Source organism: Mustelus asterias, chromosome 11 (genome assembly GCF_964213995.1).
Source record: "Mustelus asterias chromosome 11, sMusAst1.hap1.1, whole genome shotgun sequence".
NCBI lineage: Eukaryota > Metazoa > Chordata > Chondrichthyes > Carcharhiniformes > Triakidae > Mustelus > Mustelus asterias.
The window spans coordinates 47616322-47639062 of record NC_135811.1 but is presented as its reverse complement, the minus strand read 5'-3'; the positions used below and the strand labels follow the sequence as shown (position 1 = coordinate 47639062).

Here is a 22741-nt window from a genome sequence, read left to right as displayed (position 1 = left end):
TATAGCTAAGGTGTTATAGCAAGGGTTATTAGGCCCAATGGGGAGGATGGAATCCAGTGAGATAATAATTGGTTCTGTGCCACAGTGAACAGCAACTTATATTTTCATAGTACATTTAATGTAGAAACATTCCCAATGTGCTTTACATTGAGGTTGGGGGGTGGGGGTGGTGGTGGCAGGCTGGTGGAAGAGAATGGATACTGAACAGCACTGCAGAAATGTCTGTATAAAATGGAAGGAAGGACTTTTAAGATGGAGAAGCATAAGGGCATAGAGAACAGGTTTTAGCAATTCAGAGCAAGAATGGTTAGTATGCAATTACCTTTATTTACGCATTGCTTCCTGACAGAAATGTGACTGGATTGTTCAGCATCATAATTCTCTCTTCCACCTCTGGGAACTAGGTTCCACCATTGAAGTTGGCTGCATCAATAGATGTCAGCTTAGACAGGTGAAATAGAAATCTCTTCCATCTGCCTGCAAGCTCCAATGTTAAAGAGTTTTTGGAGCAGTCTCAAAACCAAGTTACCACTGACACAGCACAAAACTGGTACTTGCAGAGTTCACCATATGGACGGTGTGAGAAATGGAAAGTGTTGCACCTCGCATTAGAGTTACTTCTTTTCATTCAGGTACAAGGCATGCTTTGGAGGCAAATGAAAGAGGGATGCTAAGCAAGCTGTTTTTCATCCATGGGAGATTGTTGGTACCCCTGTCCCTTTGAGATAGAACTAAGCACATTTGTTACCTCAAAAGAATTCCAATCATGCAGGGAGTAAGTGACAGTTATGTAATAGCACGTTGTTGTGGTCATTTGTGTGTGTATGTTGGAATGAACTAGTTTTGAGTTGGGTACTTTGAACTCCATGTGCTGCTACAATCTCTCCTCTGTCCTGCAAAGACATCTCAGTCTGGCAATGAGGATAGGATTGTGGATTCTCTAGCAGAACAAATTTGGCTGGAGAAACTTCCAGGAAACCAGTAGAGGATATAGTTTTAAAAATCCAGTCTTGGTACAAAGCCTGTTTATGCACATGGGTGGACTAACTGTTGAAGTTGGCTGCATCAATAGGTACTATTGGGTGAATGAGAAAGTACACATGACTGACAGTCTTCTAGTGTGCATCTAGAGCGGTTAGATATGCACTTCACTACCAATAATATCATCAATGTTCCTGATATTCTAGCTGTTAAATCAGGTCATGCTATTACATAATTTTTTTCTGAGCATTTTGTATGCCTTCACGCTGGGAGAAAGGCATTTATCAAGGCTGAGGCTTCAGAGAAAATTTGGTGAGCCTTAGAACACTGCGTTTGATCTTCAGAAATAAATTAAAATGTTCAATTGGTTTTTAGCTTCTTGATTTGTAAAATATTTCTCCTTTACCTTTAATCTAGAAGCAAATTAGAATAGCAAATTATAATTCAAATTAGCAGTTACCTACCAACCAATGAAAGTAACGTTATCCTGCAATGTCATTCCTGATTGTTTTCCAAACTCAGCCCTTTGCCTCACTACAGTGTGTCCCTTGCTGGTCTGGATGTCTCCACTCCCGAGAAGGTGAGTGAAAGCCCTGAGCCTGGCTCTCTCTTTATCCTCTCCTCAGTACAGTGTGTCCCTCGCTGGCCTGGATGTCTCCATCTTGTGAAGGTGAGTGAAGGCCCTGAGCCTGGCTCTCTCTTTATCCTCTCCTCAGTACAGTGGGTCCCTCGCTGGCCTCGGTGTCTCCATCTTGTGAAGGTGAGTGAAGGCCCTGAGCCTGGCTCTCTCTTTAGCCTCTCCTCAGTACAGTGTGTTCCTCACAGGTCTGGCTGTCTCCGCTCCCGAGAAGCTAAGTCAATGAGTGCATGTATACTCCTTATATCAATTGTATTGTGATATTTTCCGCTCTGATCTTTTTCTGGTAGGTACTTCTGGGATGTGGTTTTTGGATTCGGTCTCGAGCTCCAGAAACAACTTCTACATTTTACTACTGGAAGCGATCGAGTTCCAGTTGGTGGACTTGCAGATCTCAGTTTTAAAATTACGAAAATTGATGTGCCCACTGATTGGTAAGATGTCTTCATTATTCCAATGTCACATTGTTACAATCTTTCCCACAACAGCTATATCATATAATACAGATGGATTATGCCACAGTGCAAATTCAGATGAAATTTTGGAGATGGGGAGGTACTTCATATGGACTCAATGGTGCTTTGTGCTGACTTGACATATACTCTGGATGTGCCCTGTACGTCTTGATGATGACTTCAATATCACTGTTCATACCCGGCCAACACACTGTCTCTTCTAGTCCAATCTATGCCCATGTGTGAGTGACAACATTTTTGAAGAATATCAGGTCACAAAGATTCCAGTATGATGACCTGCCTGTCTTTAAATACGAGTCCCTAGAAGATGCATAGCTCATCCCGATAAGGCTAAAATGGTCTCACGTGTTCGTGGTCATGCTGACTTGAATCAGGCCACCCTTCAATGATGATTCACAGTATTGTGGTCCTTGTGAGCTTGAAAGAGATCCTAGCTAACAGATAGCCCAAAAGGACGTTGTTGAAAACAATATCGTTCAAATGGGATACAAAATGTAGTAGCTCTTGGGACTTCTCCACAACATATACGGCCCAGTAACCATACTTGGCATCAATCTTTGAGAAGAAGTTTGCATCTGCAAATTTCAAATTTAACTCTTCCCTTGTGGGTATTTTGCATGGACAAATTTCAAGTCTTTGTTTAAACATCACGGATCAAGACATACTCTCAATGATCCTTCCTGCTTTGTGAACCATGTAATTGAGCTGCACTAATCAGTGTGCTCTTGTACTCCTCTGATCTTTCTCCTCTGGTCTTTCTCCATTTTGTCTAGTTCGACCTTCAATTTGTCTTGTAGGTAGATGCTGCACTTATGGTGCATCAATTGATAGACTTTCATTCATCTGCAAGTGTAATGTTGCAGCTCCCTTGAAACTGCCAAAATATTCTGGGCATTTCAATGTTAGGTCATGAATTAAGGTGATAGGAGAACAAAGAAAAGTACAGCACAGGAACAGGCCCTCCAAGCCTGTGTCAATCATGATGGCCTAACTTAAAAAAGAAAGCTTCTGCCCTTACTCGGTCCGTACCCCTCTATTCTTTCCCATCCAGATGCCTTTTAAACGTTGCTAATGTGCCTGCTTCCACCACATCCTCTGGCAGCACGTTCCAGGCATCCACCACTCCATGTGTGAAAAACTTCCCTCGCACATCTCCTTTAAACTTTCCCCCTCTCACCTTGAACCTATGCCCCCTTGTAACTGACACTTCCACACTTGGAAAAAACCTCTGGCAACCACCCTGTCTTCGCCTCTCATAATTTTGTAGACCTCTATCAGGTCTCCCCTCAGTCTCTGTCTTTCCAGTGACAACAATCCTAGTTTATTCAACCTCTCCTCATAGTCAACACCATTGAGACCAGGCAACATCCTGGTGAACCTTCTTTACACTCTCTTCAAAGCTTACACGTCCTTCTGGTAGTGTGGTGACCAGAACTGCATGCAATACTCCAAATGCAGCCTAACCAAGGTTTTATATAGCTGTAACATATTTCCCTGTACTCATGCTCCGGCTGATGAAGGCAAGCATGCCATATGCGTTCTTAAACACCTTGGCCACCTCTGTTGCCACTTTTAGGGAACTGTGGACCTGCATGCCCAGATCCCTCTGTGTGTTAAGATTCCTGTGGGTTCTGCCATTTATAGCATAATTTATACCTAAATTTGATCCTCCAAAATGCATCAGCTTGCATTTAAACTCTATCTGCCATTTCTGTGCCCAAGTCTCCAATCTATCTATATCCTGTTGTGTCCTCTGACAATCCTCGGCACTATCAGCAACTCCACCGATCTTTGTGTCATCTGCAAACTTACTAATCAGACCACCTACATTTTCCTCCAGATCATTTGTATATACTGCAAACAACAGAGGTCCCAGCACTGATCCCTGCGGAACACCACTAGCTACAGATCTCCATTCTGAAAAACACCCCTACACTGCTACTCTCTGTCTTCTACAACCAAGTAAGAAGTTTAACAACACCAGGTTAAAGTCCAACAGGTTTATTTGGTAGCAAAAGCCACACAAGCTTTCGAGGCTCTGAGCCCCTTCTTCACTCACCTGAAGAAGGGGCTCAGAGCCTCGAAAGCTTGTGTGGCTTTTGCTACCAAATAAACCTGTTGGACTTTAACCTGGTGTTGTTAAACTTCTTACTGTGTTTACCCCAGTCCAACGCCGGCATCTCCACATCATTCTACAACCAAGCCAGTTCTGTATCCATCTAGCCAGGCCACACCAAATCCCATGTGATTTTAGTTTTCATATCAGTCTGCCATGTGGGACCTTATCAAACACCTTACTAAAGTCCATATAAACTACATCCACAGCCCTTCCCTCATCAATTTTCTTTGTCACTTCATCAAAAAAACTCAATCAAGTTGGTGAGACATGACCTTCCCCACACAAAGCCATGCTGCCTGTCACCAACTAATCAATTTTCCAACAAATGTGCATATATCCTGACCCTCGATATATCTTCTCCAAAAGCAAAGAGTAGTTTCTGAGGTTGATCTGAATTGTGATGTCTGACTAATTCCATGGATTGTGAGTGTGCAAACAATTGAGGTTTTACTGTAAGTCTTGACCTGCCAGAATCACTTCATACTTGCGTTAATCCTTGAGTAGCTCTTTGACACTTGACATTTTGGGCTTGTCTAGCAGATCTTTCTGGAATGCTTTCATGGGAGTAGATGCAATCACCAACTCCACAATTCTGTCTGTTAGCTCTGCATCATAAAATGCACAGTTCTTTACTCTGCACCTGCTGCTGAAGCGATTGTCAAGATAAGAATTCTAGTCAATGAGTATGCAAGTTTAACTTGATCCTGAACAGATCTTCCAATGTGAACCACAGCTTTTGGAGTATTTTACTTCTCCTGTTAATCCTGACCTGTTCTACCTGTGGAGAACTTTATTCTCAAATGCTAGGTGAATTTTTGTGGTGTGCTTATCTGATTCAGACACCCCTGAATCAAGAAAGCATTGCTCTGTACACTGTTTAAGCCTTTGAATTTGGGTGGTAGATCAAACTGCAATTCAAACTGGGAAATTCTGAGGACGTGCTGACAATATCTCTTTGACCTTCCTTCCTTCTGTAATACCCTGGATGAGTATCACTTAGCTGCTTTTGCACGCTTTCCCAAAGCTCCGTCCATGAAGGCGAAATGTGGCAGGAGCACACCACAAAGTAATGGTTTTTTATGCAGTTTATTGTTCAGCAACTCCTGGAGCCACCTGTTACAGTCGTAACCTTCTCTGACCTGATTTTTATGATTTTTTTTGACTCCCACTTGCCCCCCCATCGATCCAGTCCACACTCTGGCCTTTCCGACTGAGCGAACCCGACACTGGGATAGTGGGGGCAGAGGATCTGGGTAAGCTATTCTGTTAGAGAGTTGATGCAGACTCGATGGACCGAATGACTTCCTTCTGCACTGTAGGGATTCTATGACACTGTTCCTCTTGACATGGTGTTCTACTGACAAAACCAACAGGCTGTGCCATGAGGGATCTCGTCTGCTCATCAGCTCATTATTTGAGCACTAACTCAGCACTGTTTCCTTTGCAGTCACCACTCTGCATTTTCAGCGCTTTTTGACTCCGCAACTTTGTTACGGTCTGTCAAAAACATTCAGGCTTATCTTAATGCATGTAGCACGATCTAAAACTGTTCACCATTGTCATACCTATACTTGCTTATCCAGTGTATGCAGAGCTGTGGCTGCTGTGTAGACGGGAAGAAAATCAGAAACAAATGTGAAACTTCTTTGAAATACTCCAGCTATTATTGTACTAAACTAACTTTAAATGATGAATCAAGACTAGTTTTAGTAATTTGGCACAATTCTTGGTAATTATATCTTAGAACTACACGTTTGAGGATGCATTTACACTGCGGCTAATGATCTGATGCTTGTAGTCCTAGTTGGGTTCCAGTCAGGGAAAATCCTGTTCTCATTACATGGCTAGAACTTAGGTACAAATACAGAGATCTTTCCTAACTGAATATGCCCACTGGCAGAGCTGTCCCCCAAACAGCAGAAGTTAAATGGGGTGGGGAGAATACCTCTGTTTTAAACATCTAAATCGAGGATAAACCCCCACCTTCTGTACACTTTCCAAATTAGGTTTGATACAGCTGCACTAGATTTATGTACTATCAAAGTGAAGTAATAGGGTATCACATTCGTGCCTCATTTTTAGCAGTTAGCAAAAAGCATTTGGTGCGCAGAGGTTAATCTGCTCTCTTCAGTGATGAATGTCAGTGGGAAAACATTTCCTTTAGCTTTTTTCTATTGCACTTCACAGCTGTTAAGAGGTCACCCAACTCTAGACCTACAATATAAGTTTAGGGTTGCTACAAAAGGGGAGGCAATGGCCTAGTGGTATCATCCTAGACTATTAATCCAGAAACTCAGCTAATGTTCTGGAGACCTGGGTTCCAATCCCACCACAGTGAAATTTGAATTCAATAAAAAAGTATCTAGAATTAAGAATCTACTGATGACCATGAAACCATTGTCGATTGTCAGAAAAACCCTCTGGTCCACTCATATGATTTAGGGAAGGAAATCTGCCATCGTTATCTGGTCTGGCCTACATGTGATTGCTGAGCCACAGCCATGTGGTTCACTCTCAACTGCCCTCTGAAATGGCAACTCAAGAACAGCTCCTTCCCTACTGCCTTCAACTTTGAATGGACTTACCTTAGGTTGATCTTTCTCTACAGCCTAGCTCACACATTCTGCATCTTCTCCTTTCCTTCTCTCCTATTTACCCTATGAATGGTATGCTTTGTCTGCATAGTGCGCAAGAAACAGTACTTTTCACTGTATATCAATACTTGTGACAAATCAAATCAAGCCACTCAGTTCAAACGCAACTAGGGATGGGCAATAAATGCTGGCCAGTCAGCGATGCCTATGTCCAGCAAATGAATAAACAAAAACTTGATATCACATTGCTCTAATGCTAAGCTTGTAGTGTAACTGCCCGGTAAGAGGAGTATTAGGTGTCAGTCAAACGCCCAATCTACATTATTGTTTTGTATCCACATTATTTTGTATCTACCTTTACAAACCATGTCAAGTATAGAACAGAATCGTGGGTAGTGAGTATAAGGAAAGGATCATTTTTATACAGTGTTCGAACAAGCATTTCTAAAGTTCATCTTTCTGATCCAACAGGTTACCTGTCGCCCACACCTGTTTCAATCAACTCTGCCTGCCTCCATACAAGAATAAGAAGGAACTCAAACAGAAGCTAACGATTGCTATTTCAAATGCAGAGGGTTTTGGTCTGGAATAATAACAAAACAACTTTACCACAACACCGACTTGCATTTACACAGAGCTTTTAAAGTAGAATAATGAGATTGGTGCGATATACGTGCTCGAAATGGTATTTAATTTAATGTGTCTGTACTATGGGGTAAGTTCTGTTTCATTCAGTTTAGTTTTTCCCTTTAAAAAAACTCCAACTTTATAGTGAGTTCTAAAAAACCAAAAAGAAAATGGATTTAAATACTGTGGATCGCTGCTGTTTTGTGATGTACAGTAATTGCTGCTACATTTGTAAAATGAGATGAAAATTCAGTAGAAATTATTGGGCCTGATTTTAACTATGTACGTAATTACATTTTGAGTGAGTTAAAATTTCACCTTGTGTCTTACAGCTCCAGATTTATACCAAACTATGTCTTTGAGTTGTAAGGTTATTATTTTGAGAATACCCTCAATAGGGATTATATTCATCCATCAACCATGGCAGCTAAAGCAATCGATAAGTAAGTTATTAAATCGTAGACCTGATCTAGCTATGGAAAAGCGATGGAATCCATATTCTATTGAAATCTCTAGCTTTTAAAATCTAGAACTGCAGCAATAAAGCTACATGAGAGTTTCTGAACCCTGAGGCTAAACTTCCCAGCCCAATGGAGTGGAGAGAGGTTTGGAAATAGGAGTTGGGGGCAAACAGTGGGAAACCCCGTCAAGATTGAAGCTGTTCACCTCCAGGTGACTTGTTCAAAGGTAGGCTGCCATGGGAATTGGCAGCATGATCAGTGAAGATGAGCAGGCAATGAGGCCAATTAAGGACCCAATCAGGACCAGTTTATACTGGCACTGCCCATAGTATTGGGAGCCCAGAAAGCTAGCGCCTCACCGAATTAATTGGCAACATCAGGGCCACAATATTCACAGGGCCCAGGAACAGCCAGAGGGACTCTACTCAAGGAGTTGGCCTTCTCAGTGCAGTACTCAGACATTTTACTCATCACTGATGAGCTTCCCCCTAGGTCTCCCTCATCTTCAGCAACACTCAACTCTCAGGGTGAGGCTGCCATCCAGACCTGGCTATGGGTATCTCTATTGGGCCTCCCACTTCCTGGATCCACCCACCAATGTCCTGAAATGGATGGCAAATATGAAAATGATCTGTTCAGAGATCCACTCACCTAAGTTACTCTGACCACGCCGTGACCCTGTGCAGACTTAAGACCCACGTATGATCCCAGAACCTGGAGTCTGAAACCAGATTTTACAGCGCTTAATAAATCAATGAACTTCATTTTTTATATAAGATCTTAGGATTGATGGTTCATAACAGTGAAAAAGTAATTATTTTTAACTCTTGTCAAAAAATAAAGTGCTCTGGGAAAATTGAGATATTTGCCAAAAAAGCTTGAATCCTCAAACTGAATCATTAAGGGAGTAACTTTGTCAGGATCTTGTGATTTGAATATTTACTGTCAACAAATAGAGGCATCTAAAAGCTCTGACCTTCCTTTCAACTTGCAAGGCTAAGAGATAAAACTATACACGACAACCTTGGATACATACCCTGTGCTGGCTTGCTCAATGCTCTGTTGCACACCATACAATCTCTCCATGACAACCTAATGAACATGAACCCCTCCTATTCGCAATACAAAGCAAAATGTACACAGGCAGCATTCATCCTGCAAAGTCTCAGCAGCAGATTCATAGCTGGAATGCACAATAAAACTAATGACTAGTAAAGAATGAAACAGCAAGCCAAAGCAGCATCGGCACATCTTCATTTATCTGCTATAAGGGAGCGCTGAATGGTACGTGATCATGCCTGTGCCAAACACTCACTTCTCCTTCCCCTTTCTCGGACTGACAGGAGAAGCATGGAAAACTACCAAGCTTGGTCTCAACAGAAACGTAGCACCATTCCCACAAGGCAACCCTTCAGGGAGATAATAAAAACAGGAAACACTCGGCAGGTTAGGCAGCACTTGTGGAGAGAGAAACAGTATGTGGGTTGTATTTTGTTGAGATGATCAGAACCTTGTCGCAGGCTCAGTTCCAGCTTTGGAACCCAGAAGTGGTTTGGAATTGGCTTGGAATCTTCCCTAAAGCAGCCAGTCAAGAAGCAACCTCTGGGACTCCTTTCCGATTATGGATGAAGGGCAGACCAGGGAACCCTCCGGCCCAAATAGGAAGACCTGCGATGATGTCTCTCTCTCGCAGGGTGGCACAGTGGTTAGCACTGCCACTTCACAGCACCGGGGACCCGGATTCAATTCCAGCCTCGGGCCCGTGTCTGCGTGGGTTTCCTCCGGGTGCTCCAGTTTCCTCCCACAGTCCAATGATGTGCGGGTTAGGTTGATTGGCTATGCTAAATTGACCCTAGTGTCAGAGGATTAGCAGAGTAAATATGTGGGGTTACGGGAATAGGGCCTGGGTGGGATTGTGGTCGGTGCCAGACTCGATGGGACAATAGCCTCCTTCTGCACTGTAGGGATTCTATGATGTCCGGCCAGAGGTGGGTGGTGCCAACGTAGGGAGGAGAATGCGAAGGCACATCCGAGTTATAAAAGTACAACAAATAAGTATTGCCCCTGTTGCCAGGCCTTCAATGTGGAGGAGTAATGTAAAGGAGACCTCTTTGGCCCATCTGCCATCAGGAGGACCCCAGCAGCATCACTAAGTGGGGGAATTAATTGAGCTAAATTAGATGGCTGCTGCTGCTGAGTACCGGTGCCAGTCAGGCCACCATCTCCTGCAAGATCGTTCAGAGATGGGATTACACAAGGGAGCTGCCCTGACACGGAATCTCTCATTTTCCTCCCAGTATTGCCTCCAAACCTGTCTCCACGGTATCAGAAAATTACAGCCTAATGTTACAGGTCAACATTCAAGGAGATATTTGGGAATTATAATTTTTTTTGATGGAACAGACTTGCACACTGACAGCGGAGTAATGACATTTTTCCTGATAGCAGTTTTATGAATCAGTAATGTGATGCTGTAATTATGGCTGATGCATTGTACCTTACAATCATTTTTAAACTCAATCTTTGAATGAACAGAATATTGTTCTGCTGGTGACTTATCACCAATGTCATATTCATGTGAAAGAACAGTGGTAACACACCACTAGTGCACCGTTCTGTACACCTCCAGATTTGTGGCTGCTGAATTATATTGCCAGATTTAATAAGCTAGTAATGAATCAATGTTGACTGATTTCTTACTGCTACCATTTAGGATAAGGTTTGACAACAGAGTAATGAGACAGATAATTCAGAGGTTTATCCTATCTAAACGGTATTTGGAAATGTCAAAACTGAGATTACTAGATTTGTCAGAAGTGGATGTTAAGGGTCACGGGCCCCAGATTGATGGACTTGAGGTACAAACCAACCATGATTCAACGGCAGAACAGGCTCAGCGGTTGAATGGACGTTATTTTTTGTGCTGAGATATCAACTCCTTCTGAGAGAGATGTTTTTCGTTCGAGAATGGACCAACTAACAATAGGCAATGACTTATTTTCAACATGGAGCAGCACTGTGGAGTACAGAGCAAAAATTTACAGCAGTTTATTCTCACAGCATTTTACTTTAACTGCATAAATTTTTTAGAACTGTAGAGTTTTATAATATAGTTTAGTAATGAGAGATTTATATCAAGAATCTTATGAAATTGAAATTTTTGGTTTTTAACAAAATGCTTGTTGGCCAACTTACTATGAAAATTGGCATCTGTGAAAACTTGTGTACTACCTGTGCTGCTAAAGGTGTTATTATTTCATTTCATACTATATGTAATATATGGAAACTGGACTCAATGTAAGATTAAAAGTGTGTTTTAAGTAAATAGAATAATTTATGCATATTGCACTCATATATTGCTGCTTTTTGGTCCTTAGCTATGTAAATTTTGTTTTATTGAGGTTTTGATTGACGGAACTATTCAGTCCATCGTGTTTTGTGCCATTATCAGTTCTATACCTTATTTCCAGCTGTTTTTCTGTATCCATAATTTATTTTTCCTCTTGTCTCTTAAATTGCCCCAGTTTTGATGACCATTTAGATCATGCTTTCTATATTCTAACAATTTACAATGGGAAAAACAAAATCTACTAACCTTTTTCTTCTATGTTTGTGGTGCTGATCCTCATTTATGCCTCTTTATTCATCAACCAATGGAAGTTTCTTCATTGGGTTATTTTCTCAAATCCTTTCAAAATTCTTCTATAGGATTCCATTTATTCTTAATCATCAGTGCTCCCGTGATGTTTCGCTACTTTTTCAAATACCTCATCATAAGCTATATCTGTATATCCTGATATGACAGCGAATTTTCCCGTTCCACCCTCCAAGGGAAGCGTGAGGGGTGGACCATGGGGTTGACCTCGGGCGGGATTTTCCGGTTTCGGGGCAAGTGCGGCCAGAACGTCCAGCCCATTGGTCGGAATTCTGCAGCAGGACTGGAAAATCCCAGCTGCGTGCGAGGTCGGAGAATTCTGGCCATTATCTTAGTGAATGTATATCACCCCATTCTCCATAGTTTCAATAGCGTTTCCACACCTGATACTTCAAGAAATACCTAACTAGTACCTTGAATTACTACCTTTGAATTCAGTGCCTCCAGACGTGAAGTCGGAGTGTGGATACATGGAGCCATAACAAACTTTGGCATTCAGGAGCATTGATTATGAGAGTAAAGATATAATAAATTAATACAAGACAATAATTAAAGTACTTTGTGCAGTTTTGGATGCCTCATTAAACACCATAATCTTCTGTCTAACACATTTACTGAAGACAGTAAGACTTCAAACTTTCAAAACCCTTTTTTCCATACACCCAGATATAGATTGATGTTGGTTATCATCAGTATTACCCAGGCTTTCTCATCTGAAAGGAATGTTACAAATCCACCAAGCTTCGTGTGAGGAATTCACCATTGCCACGATATTTTACAGCCATATTCCCGGTGTAAATTTGATGTGAACTTGGCGCTCTGCCAAGAAGCAGGAATTGACAGAACTACCCCTGCAATGTTTTCACTAATGCTTGCCCATTGATCCGCTTGTATAAGACTGTGTACATTAAATCCTTCAGTGAAATTGTTAACAGCAAACATAAGAAAATGCATTTTACCACTCTTCCTTATTATTCTAATACATATTTGGACCCAATCTGGGCCAAGACTAATTATGCCAAACCTCAGTAATACAGGCCACGCAAATCTCATGCACACCATATTATTGAAAAAGATCTTTCTGTCGGATTTAAATCTAGCGAAATTCTCCTTGTCTGGTTTCCACTGTGTCTTTCTGTCTGCTTTTAAGTGATACTGGTGCATTTTGCTGTTAGAAAATCTATTCATTGGGAAATGAATATTGCACTGTGTGTAATATTGGAAATATTGTCCATAACAATATAGGATTTTGTGATGTGCTATTTTATTTATTGCTATACACTGTGTGTGAATAGCAATCAGTTATTCTATACTTGAATGCTAATGTTGTGATGTATTTTAATAAATCTGTTTTAAAAATTGATCTTTGTTCCATGAGGTTATCTGCATTAAGTTATAATCATTTATACTGATTTGATTTCTTAAACAATTGTTTAAAAACCTCACTTAGTACTTGTTGAGCTTGTTTTTATGACACTGGCTGACCACAGCGCAGCCACAAGAGGGTGAATTTTCCCAGGCCGTTGGATGAGGTTTTGAAGGCAGGAGTCTTGGTGGAGGAAATGGATGTTGGGCTGGTAACCCACCATCTTTCTGCCTCTCTCTGGATTTCCTGGGGCGGGTGTCAATGAGATCAGGGCATCTCCGTTTGAAACTTGCAGCCAATTAGGAAGCCAGTGGGAAACCATTTTACAGGTGGTGTGCCTGGGCCCCTCACTGTGTCGGAAACATGGCAAGATAAAGAAGGTATGAGTACAGCAGGTAATCAGTAAGGGCTCAACCTGCCAACATTGCAGAATTGTAATGGGGGAAAACAGCATTCGATGGGTGAGCCATAGTGTAAGGTCATTGCTGAGGGGAGCAACTCCTTGAATTAAGTTCTCTGGGTGGTTTGCAGCAAGAGATGTAATTCCACTGAGGCCAGCTGGAGAGATAAATTGTTGACCTTTAAGGCTGCGTCCTTACATGGGTTCCATGCACTCTGAGACTGGCATTCTCTGGGAAGAGCACTTGTCTCCATGCCCTCAGAGCTTCTATATGACCGCAAATGTTACATCTGTAGATCGTGAGGCTATCCGTCCCCTTCAGGTCCCATCTTCCTTCTCTTTCAGCAGATTTACTGTCCACAAAGCACAGTTCTGCCACTACCTCCTTCTGGTGTCCCTTTAAATAGCTGTTGTAGGTGCTGCTGGTGTCCCTTTAAATATCTACTGTACATGCTGCCAATGCCCATTTAAATAGTCATACGCCAAAATCTAGCTGCCGTTTATCTTACGGGTCCCGCTGATGATACACCTCTGTCGCGGGTTTCCCAGCAGCGAGGGGTGCGTTCAATGGGAAACTCGGTTGACAACGGTGGGACCATAAGATCCCGCCTCCAGCAAGTGGCACACAGCCTCCCACTGCCATGAAACACACTGCGGAGAGGACGGAAAATTCCATCCATGGTCACTCCTTATTTAGGCTTTGACTGCTCTTCCCACCAGCTGCACCTAATTGGATGTCGATCCTGCATGCGCTTATAGCAACTTCTTCGTTCGTGTAGAGGTTAGTATCCCCGCCTGTCACGCGGGAGACCAGGATTCAGTTCCCCGACGGGGAGTTGCCAAGTTCCATGACAGAGGAGTGGCAGTGTCTGTTACAGGCGGCACAGTGGTTAGCACTGCTGCCTCTCAACGCCAGGAACCTGGGTTCGATTCCCGGCTTGGGTCACTGTCTGTGTGGAGTTTGCACATTCTCCCCGTGTCTGCGTGGGTTTCCTCCGGGTGCTCCAGTTTCCTCCCACAATCCAAAGATGTGCAAGTTAGGTTGATTGGCCATGCTAAATCGCCCCTTAGTGTCAGGGGGACTAGCTAGCGTAAATGTATGGGGTTGTGGGGATAGAGCCTGAGTGCGGAGTTGATGGGCCAAATGGCCTCCTTCTGCTCTGTAGGATTGTATGATTCTAAATGACTCCTTTTGTGTCTCACTTCACTCCCTCACTATTTGATTTGATTTCCTATCCCTTATCCCTAAATTAGGGCAGCACGGTGGCACAGTGGTTAGCACTGCTGCCTCATAGTGCCAGGGACCCGGGTTCGATTCCCGGCTTGGGTCACTATCTGTATGGAGTTTGCACATTCTCCACGTGTCTGCGTGGGTTTCCTCTGGGTGCTCCAGTTTTCTCCCACAGACTGAAAGACGTCCTGGTTAGGTGCATTGACCTGAGCAGGCGCAGGAGTGTGCGGACGAGGGTAATTTTGCAGTGGTTTCATTGCAGTGTTAATGTAAGCTTTAATTGTGACTAATAAGTAAACTTTAAATTGGCTGGGCTCCTCAAAATTTAGCCGGATGGCCCACTACTGGTGTCAGTAAGATTCTGCCAATTTGACAATAGAGATATCTTGTAAATACAAAGTTAAAATAATTGCTGCTACTGTTAATTAAAAATGAATAATAATATATACACAAAAATCTGATGGCAATACTTAATGTTAGAACTCACTCTAAACTTACTGTTTACCTAATAGTCTATTTTCCCAATCCATCGCTCTATGTGTTAAATAATCCAAGATCATCTTTTACTAAAACAAAACCCAGATGTTCCATGTTGTATACGGTGAGTTCTTTATTTGATTTATGATCAGTTATGTATCTAACTACTGATACTAGAAGGCTCCGAAGACGACTCATTTTACCAACTTAAAGCTGTACCAGGAACGGAATCTTACAGGGCTTTTGTCATATGGAACTCTTCAATATGTGAGAGAAAGATAGATAAATATAGATAGACTGAAGTAGAGATAAAGGTATATTGATGATAGATATAGCAAGGTGTTGATTAAACGATAGATAGTGTTACAAAGATATAGAAATTGATGGATGCCCTCTGTTCATTCTCCAAATTCTGCTGTATTCCAAGGAAATGTCTGCTCGTGCATTCATCTCTGAGAGCAACTGATTTATGCAGAAGCCTTGAAGTCAGTAAAAACTCAATCAACTGCAAATAACTCCCTGTTGACTTTTGCCACTTTGAACAACTATAGAGAGTGCCAAACACACGCACAATCATAGCAATAACCAGAGGAAATCAGGTGACTTGTTTTTCAGATTGCATCCTCAATTTACTTAAGGGTAGTAAAACCACAGTTTACGTCATAATTTTACTAATGGACAGGGCAAGGAGGCAGGCCCCAAGTCTACCTCAGCCAGAATGGAAATCGAACCGCACACTGTTGCCGTTTATTCTGAAAGATATGCCAACAGCCAATGTGAGATAACCGCACCCTCTTCCCCCACCCTGCCCCGACCCCAAGACTACTGACTAACCTGTAAATCAGGATTTCCTTGGAACCCCCTAGTGACTTCCCAAATGCATCAGAGAACACCAAACATTCTCATAATGTTGACGCACCTTTTTTTTTAAACCACAAAATAGGTGCAAGCACAGAAATCAAATGTAAACATGTTAGGAATTAGGCAGAGGCACACGGGCACAAATACGTTCTCCAGCGACATGGCCTCCTCACATTAACCCCTAGCCAAGCCACCCTCCCACAGCCCCTTCACATTAACCCACTTTAGGAGTGGGTAAACTAAAGATTTCTCTTATTAAAAAGATCTTTAAGTCTTTTGTCATTTCTAATGGGAGGAATGATGCTAGAAAGCTGATACTCATATCGGACACACTCATCTCTCACACACACACACGTCTCCCTCTCACACGCACACACACGTCTCTCTCACACACAACACTGTCTTCCTTTCTCGCTCACACACACTGCCTGAACTTTCTCTTCTTTAAACAATAGCCCATTGTTTAACTGCCATTTTTCCTGCAAACCTTTGATTCTAATTTATTCGGCCCTGATCTATTCACACCACATTGAAGTTGGCATCCTCCAGTTAATTATTCTTGCCCTGGATTGCTCTTTGTCCTTTCCAAAGTCAATTTAAACCTTATGATATAATGGTCACTATTCCCAAATGTTCTTCCACTGATACTTGACCCATTTTACTCCCAAGAACCAGATCTAGCAATTCCTCCTTCCACACTGGATTGCTAGCATACTGCTGTAAAAAAAATTTCTTGAACACACTCTAAGAACTCTTGTCCCCTCTTTTCCCTTTACACAATTACTTTTCCAGTCTATTTTAAGATAATTAGAGTCCCCCAATATAACTGCTGTATAATTCTCACATCTCTCTAATTTCCCTGCAAATCTTTTCCTCCACATCCTTCCTACTGGTTAATGGCCCATTGATTATACGAAGCGTTATAATTCACCTCTTTTGTTTCTTAGGTCTGGTCAAATACATTCTGCCCTTGAGGCCTCTGGGACACACTCTCTTGCCAACACTGCAATGGAAAGCATCTTGCAGTTGCCACATTGCACAGAATGTACAGTCTAGGGATCAGAGCCACCCTGCCACCATTATGAGATAGTAAACCTTGCTACTACTAATAAACTTTACTACTGCTAATAAATTTTACTGCTGCTAATAAACCTTACTATCACTAATAAATTCATTTACTACCATTGTGTTCCATTTTCAATTAACTTACCAGCTCCAAATTTGAAACAAAACAGTTTTGATAGAAAAAAGTACTCCCCAACTGATCATTTACTCAATTTCTTGTGACATCACGCATGAAGTTTCTTTAAAAATAGTATAGAAAAATAGAATCCCCACAGTGCAGAAAGAGGCCATTCAACAGGACTACCAGAAGGATGTGGAGGCTTTGGAGAGGGTATAGAAAAGATTTACCAGGATGATGCCTGATATGGAAGGCATTAGCTATGAGGAGAGGTTGGAGAAACTTGGTTTGTTCTCACTGGAACGACGGAGGTTGAGGGGCGACCTGATAGAAGTCTATAAGATTATGAGGGGCATGGACAGAGTGGATAGTCAGAAGCTTTTTCCCAGGGTGGAAGAGTCAATTACTAGGGGGCACAGGTTTAAGGTACAAGGGGCAAGGTTTAAAGGAGATGTACGAGGCAGATTTTTTACACAGAGAGTGGTGGGTGCCTGGAACTTGTTGCCAGGGGAGGTAGTGGAAGCGGATACGGTAGTGACTTTTAAGGGGCGTCTTGACAAATACATGAATAGAATGGGAATAGAGGGATATGGTCCTGGGAAAGGTAGGGGTTTTTAGTTCAGTCGGACAGCATGGTCGGTGCAGGCTTGGAGAGCCGAAGGGCCTGTTCCTGTGCTGTAATTTTCTTTGTTCTTTGTTAAAGTTTATTAATTAGTCACAAGTAAGGCTTACATTACCACTGCAATGAAGTTACAGTGAAATTCCCTAGAACCTAGAACTCGGGGTCAAAGCTTAAAAATAAGTGGTTGCTCATTTAAGACAGAAATGAGGAGAAACTATTTCTCTTAACGTCTTGAGTTTAATGAAATCCCTTCTTCAAAAGGCAGTGGAAGCAGAGTCTTTGAATATTTTGAATAGATTATTGATTAACAAGGGAGTGAAAGGTTATCGGAGGTAGGTAGAAATATGGGATTAAGGTTACAATCAGATTAGCCATGAAAGGCAGAGCAGCGCGAAGGGCTGAGTGGCCTACTCCTGCTCCTAATTCATATGTTTGTATGTTCCTCTTGCTCCTGAGCTTCTTGCTATTAGCTGGTGGTGAGGACTGTTCTCTCATGAAGACAAGGTTGTGTTGTTTCAGTGGTGTGTTCCATAGAAACGATCATAGAAACCCTACAGTACAGAAAGAGGCCATTCGGCCTATCGAGTCTGCACCGACCACAATCCCACCCAGGCCCTACCCCCATATCTCTACAGATTTACCCACTAATCCCTCTAACCTACGCATCTCAGGACACTGAGGGCAATTTTTTTTTAACATGGCCAATCAACCTAACCCGCACATCTTTGGACTGTGGGAGGAAACCGGAGCACCCGGAGGAAACCCACGCAGACACGAGGAGAATGTGCAAACTCCACACAGACAGTGACCCAAGCCGGGAATCAAACCCAGGTCCCTGGAGCTGTGAAGCAGCAGTGCTAACCACTGTGCTACTGTGCCGCCCTATCATATTTCTATCATATTTCTATCATATTTCTCATGGCACGATGATTCTCACTGTATTCCTGCCTGTGTATGGGTGTGGATTGTTAGCTGGAAACATGTGCCATATCTTCAGTGGATAACCCTGCTCAGCACTTTGCAGGTGGACTTAGGGATGCATGTGCTAACCCTTCTTCTAATACATTATCTGGCACACATTCTGTTGAGATTGTGTGCAGGCCACAGATGCCATTTTAGATATTTGGGCTACATCGATTCCAATGAAACAGCTGTCACTGATCCCCTCTAGGTTTTCAAGTTGCCACTCAGCCATAAAGCTAGCATTGTGCATCAACACTGAGAACTCTTGAGCTAAACGCACTTCAGATGATGTGTAAATGTTCTGAATTGAAATCTTTAAAATATCCTTTGCAACTAATATTCTTTTCAACATGGTGTTTTGTAACAGATTAAACATGATGTAATCGGTAGTCAAAATACAGAATGTTCCTGACTCTTGAGATTGTAATTAGTAACGACACTTTAAAAACCACTTTGAAATTAGGCTTTTCTGTGTAATTGCTCCTATGAATTCAAAGTTACTTAATGTGGAATATCCGTTCACTTGATTTCTTTATCAAGATCAAAGCACTTCTGCTATCTTATAAATTCCTTCATTTGAACAATAAGATCATTCCAAATTTTCTAGCAAAGCATAACTGAAGTTTTTGGGCAGCACGGTGGCACAGTGGTTAGCACTGCTGCCCCACAGTGCCAGGAACCCGGGTTCATTTCTGGCCTCGGGTGACTGTGTGGAGTTTGCACATTCTCCCTGCATCTGAGTGGGTTTCCTCCGGGTGCTCCGGTTTCCTCCCACAATCCAAAAATGCGCGGCTAAGGATGATTGGCCATGCTAAATTGTCCCTTAGTGTCAGGGAGTTTAGGGTAAATACATGGGATAACAGAGATAGGGCCTGGGTGGGATTGTTGTCGGTTTCAGGCTTGATGGGCCAAAATGACCTCATTCTGCACTGTAGGGATTCTATGATCATAATAGGAGTACTAGGTGTAGTATTCTTTACTGTCATTGAACATGCTGAGCTGGATTCTCCAACCTTACCCACAGCTGGGTTTCTCTGGTCCTGACCGGAGATTTGGCTGAGCGCCAAATTCTCTGTTCTCGCTGGCAGCAGCAGCAGGGCATGAATGGCTGGAGAGTTCCGGGCAGTGTATTTATACAGGTTCCTGAGAACAAACACAAAAATCAAATGACTAGCAAAGTAAAATAATCTGAAGTTTGTTGGAAAGAAATCCACACGACCTTGGAGTGTTAGGTTCACCCAACTAATCTGGCTGTTTATTGAGTGAGGGACATGGACCATTTAGTGTCGACTAGTTCCATATGTACATCATCAGTGCCCAATGTTATTGTAATTGGCAAAAGACATAAATGTCACAGTCTTTTATTACCTACTCTGGCTTTTTACGTCAACCAGTTCTCAATCACCAAATTATCAATGATCAAAAGCACCGTAGCAAACTATCAATTAGCTCTGAAACATATTCAAACCAGCACCTGTTTTCTTTTTGCATTAGCTGCCGCAACAATAACTCAACATCTCATGCTCAAAGGTCACATAAGGAAGTAAAATGGAAACTTGGATTAGGATCAGCATTCTCCATTCATTCAAAGAGCACATAGGAAAATAATCCATGTGAGTTATGTTTATAATTAAAATGCATGACGATATTTAATAAAATATTTAGCGCTCATTTTATGTTCACATTTCAATTTCAGTTGTTTGACCAAAGTAGCTAATTTAGACTTGAAAGGTTGTTAAAATGCAAGAATTAGGAGCAGGACTTGGCCATTCAGCCCCTCGTGTCTGCGCTGCCATTCAGCAACATCATGGCTGTTCTGATTATGGCCTCAGCTCCACTTTCCTGCCTGCCCCCCCATCCCCCGCTCCATAATTCTTGACTCTCTTGTCAATCAAAAATCTATCGCAGCCCCGAATATATTCAATAACCCGGCATCCACCAGAGAAGAGAATTCCACAGACTAACGACAAAAAAATTCTCCTCATCTCTATCTTAGATGGGGGACTCCCTGGCCGCAATTCTCATTCACAGATCACGCTGAAGCCAGAGAATCACGGGGGAGGGGCCATTGCATGTTTAGCACCACGAAGAACCCCATTTGGGATTCTCCCATTCCCCCGGGCCCCGCGTAATCCAGTGAGCATATGAACCAGATTAGCATATTTAAATCACTATTTACATATGCAGGGTCGGTTTGGATCCGCATTCTTCCAACTTCTACAATTCACCAACCACCGGGCACAGTGGGAACCCATCACCAATCACAGCTGGTCTCCACAAACGGAAACCTGGCACTGTCCCCTGGCAGTACCAACCTGGTTGCCAGGGTGGCGCTAGCAAGAGGCAGGGCCTTACGGGGGTTCTTGAAGTGGGTGGGGCCTTAGGCGACCCCCATAGCTGGGTTTGGCTCACTTGAAGGCGGGGGGGGGGGGGGAGAGACAATGCCGGCAAGGGGGCCGTGACACCCTCATGCCTGTGTGGTGTGGGGGGATGACCCGGACATTTAGTGATGGGGGGAGGTTACCACTCCAGGGCCAAGGGTTGGAGGTGTTCTTCATGTCTGTGTGGGGGCCATGATGCCTGTCTTTGAGGGGGGGAACCTTCAACTTAACTCTGAGGGAAGGCGCCCCCAATCTCTGAGGAACCAGTCTTGTCACTGTCTTTCAAAATAATTTCTATGGGTGGGATTTTATGGCCTTGTTTAACCCAAAACTGGAAAATCCCGCCCAAGGTCAACGACCTTTCCATTGTCCACCTCTCGCCCACTCCAATTCCCATGGCGTATGTGTGAGAATCTCCCCAGGTTCCAATAAAATTTCTAACCCTCCCAGTGGGAATCTCACTGGTTTTCCTGCTGGGAACCACACTTAGGGCCCAATTTTACCAACAATTTGCGCCCGTTTTCAGGCGCGAAATCGCAGTAAATTCGGGCGTCGGGCCTTTAACGCGATCTGCACCCGAATCCGAGCAAATCGCATTAGCATGCATTTAAATCGATTTAATGGACCGCGCGCGCCCAACTCTACCACCAAATCCCACTTTACCTTCTTCTGGTCCGTTCCGGATCCGTGCTGTAAACGACCTGCAAAATAAAAATCCGAAGCGGATTTCTATTCTGCAGGGGAACCTCCGAAGCTCTCTCTGCCCTTGTGAAGTCAATCTGTGGCCACCATCCTTCTCGACCATCCTTCTCAGAGCGCCCCGATATCCAGCCCATGCCCCCAGCAGTGGCAATCCCTCCGCCCCCCTCACCCTGGCAGACCCCCCTGCTAAACACCCCGGCAGACCAACCCCCCTCCCCTGGAGGCAGATGCCCCCAATGGGAGGCAGACCCCCCCGGCAGAGCACCCCACCCCCTGCTGACCACCCTCCCCCCAGGATCAGACCCCCCCTGGGAGGCAGGCCCCCCTCAACAGACCACACCCCCAACCTGCCTCGATCGCTGGTCTCCCTCCTCCATCCTTCTCGACCATCTTCAGTCCTTCGAGAGCCTGCAGCACCTTCCTGGCCACAGACTTGGAGGCACGGCTAAAGTGGCCGGGCTTCACACCATTCCGCTGGCATCCGCCGGAGGAGGGGGGCGGGCTCAGATGGATCTCTGGTTGGGGTTGGGGGGGGTCTGCCGAGGGGTCCTGCCTCCCAGGGGGGTCTGTATTATTAAACTGGCCAAAAGGTAGGTTTCCTGGGTCATGTGACCTTGCTTCTCCACAAAAACTTCAGAAGGGATGTTTATCTAATGTCTGGAATAGGGAGCGTAACTCAAAAGACTGAACGCACATATATCACAGCATGAAAAGCCAGCATTCCTTTAGATGAAATATACAGTCACCATAGACTTTTCTTCAACTGCAGTAATGACTGAAGTGGCCAACATAGGACCAGTTGGAAGAGAGCTGACAGCCTCCAGTGTAAAGTGCAGCAAGACATTTCAGAGTCCGGTGAATGGTGAGATTTTTATTTCAGCATCAAAGGCAAAAAAGATAATTTATTGACCAAATTCAGTTGTTCCAGATGAGACTCGACGGTTGCCAGGCAGCTGGACAGAGATATTGGTACAGGATGGATCAGTGGGAGCACTGACTGACAGA

At 43.4% G+C, this 22741-nt stretch overlaps 1 protein-coding gene across 1 annotated transcript in view; it reads left to right on the top strand.

Moving 5' to 3' along the window:
• The window catches only part of hectd2 (HECT domain containing 2), a 117446-nt gene extending 106319 nt beyond the window's left edge, over positions 1–11127 (top strand). Inside the window, exons 20-21 of the mRNA XM_078222919.1 lie at positions 1909–2052; positions 7279–11127. Coding sequence (XP_078079045.1) covers positions 1909–2052; positions 7279–7399 — 265 coding nt within the window. The 3' untranslated portion in view covers positions 7400–11127. The remainder of the gene's footprint in view (positions 1–1908; positions 2053–7278) is intronic.
• Positions 11128–22741: the final 11614 nt, after the last annotated feature.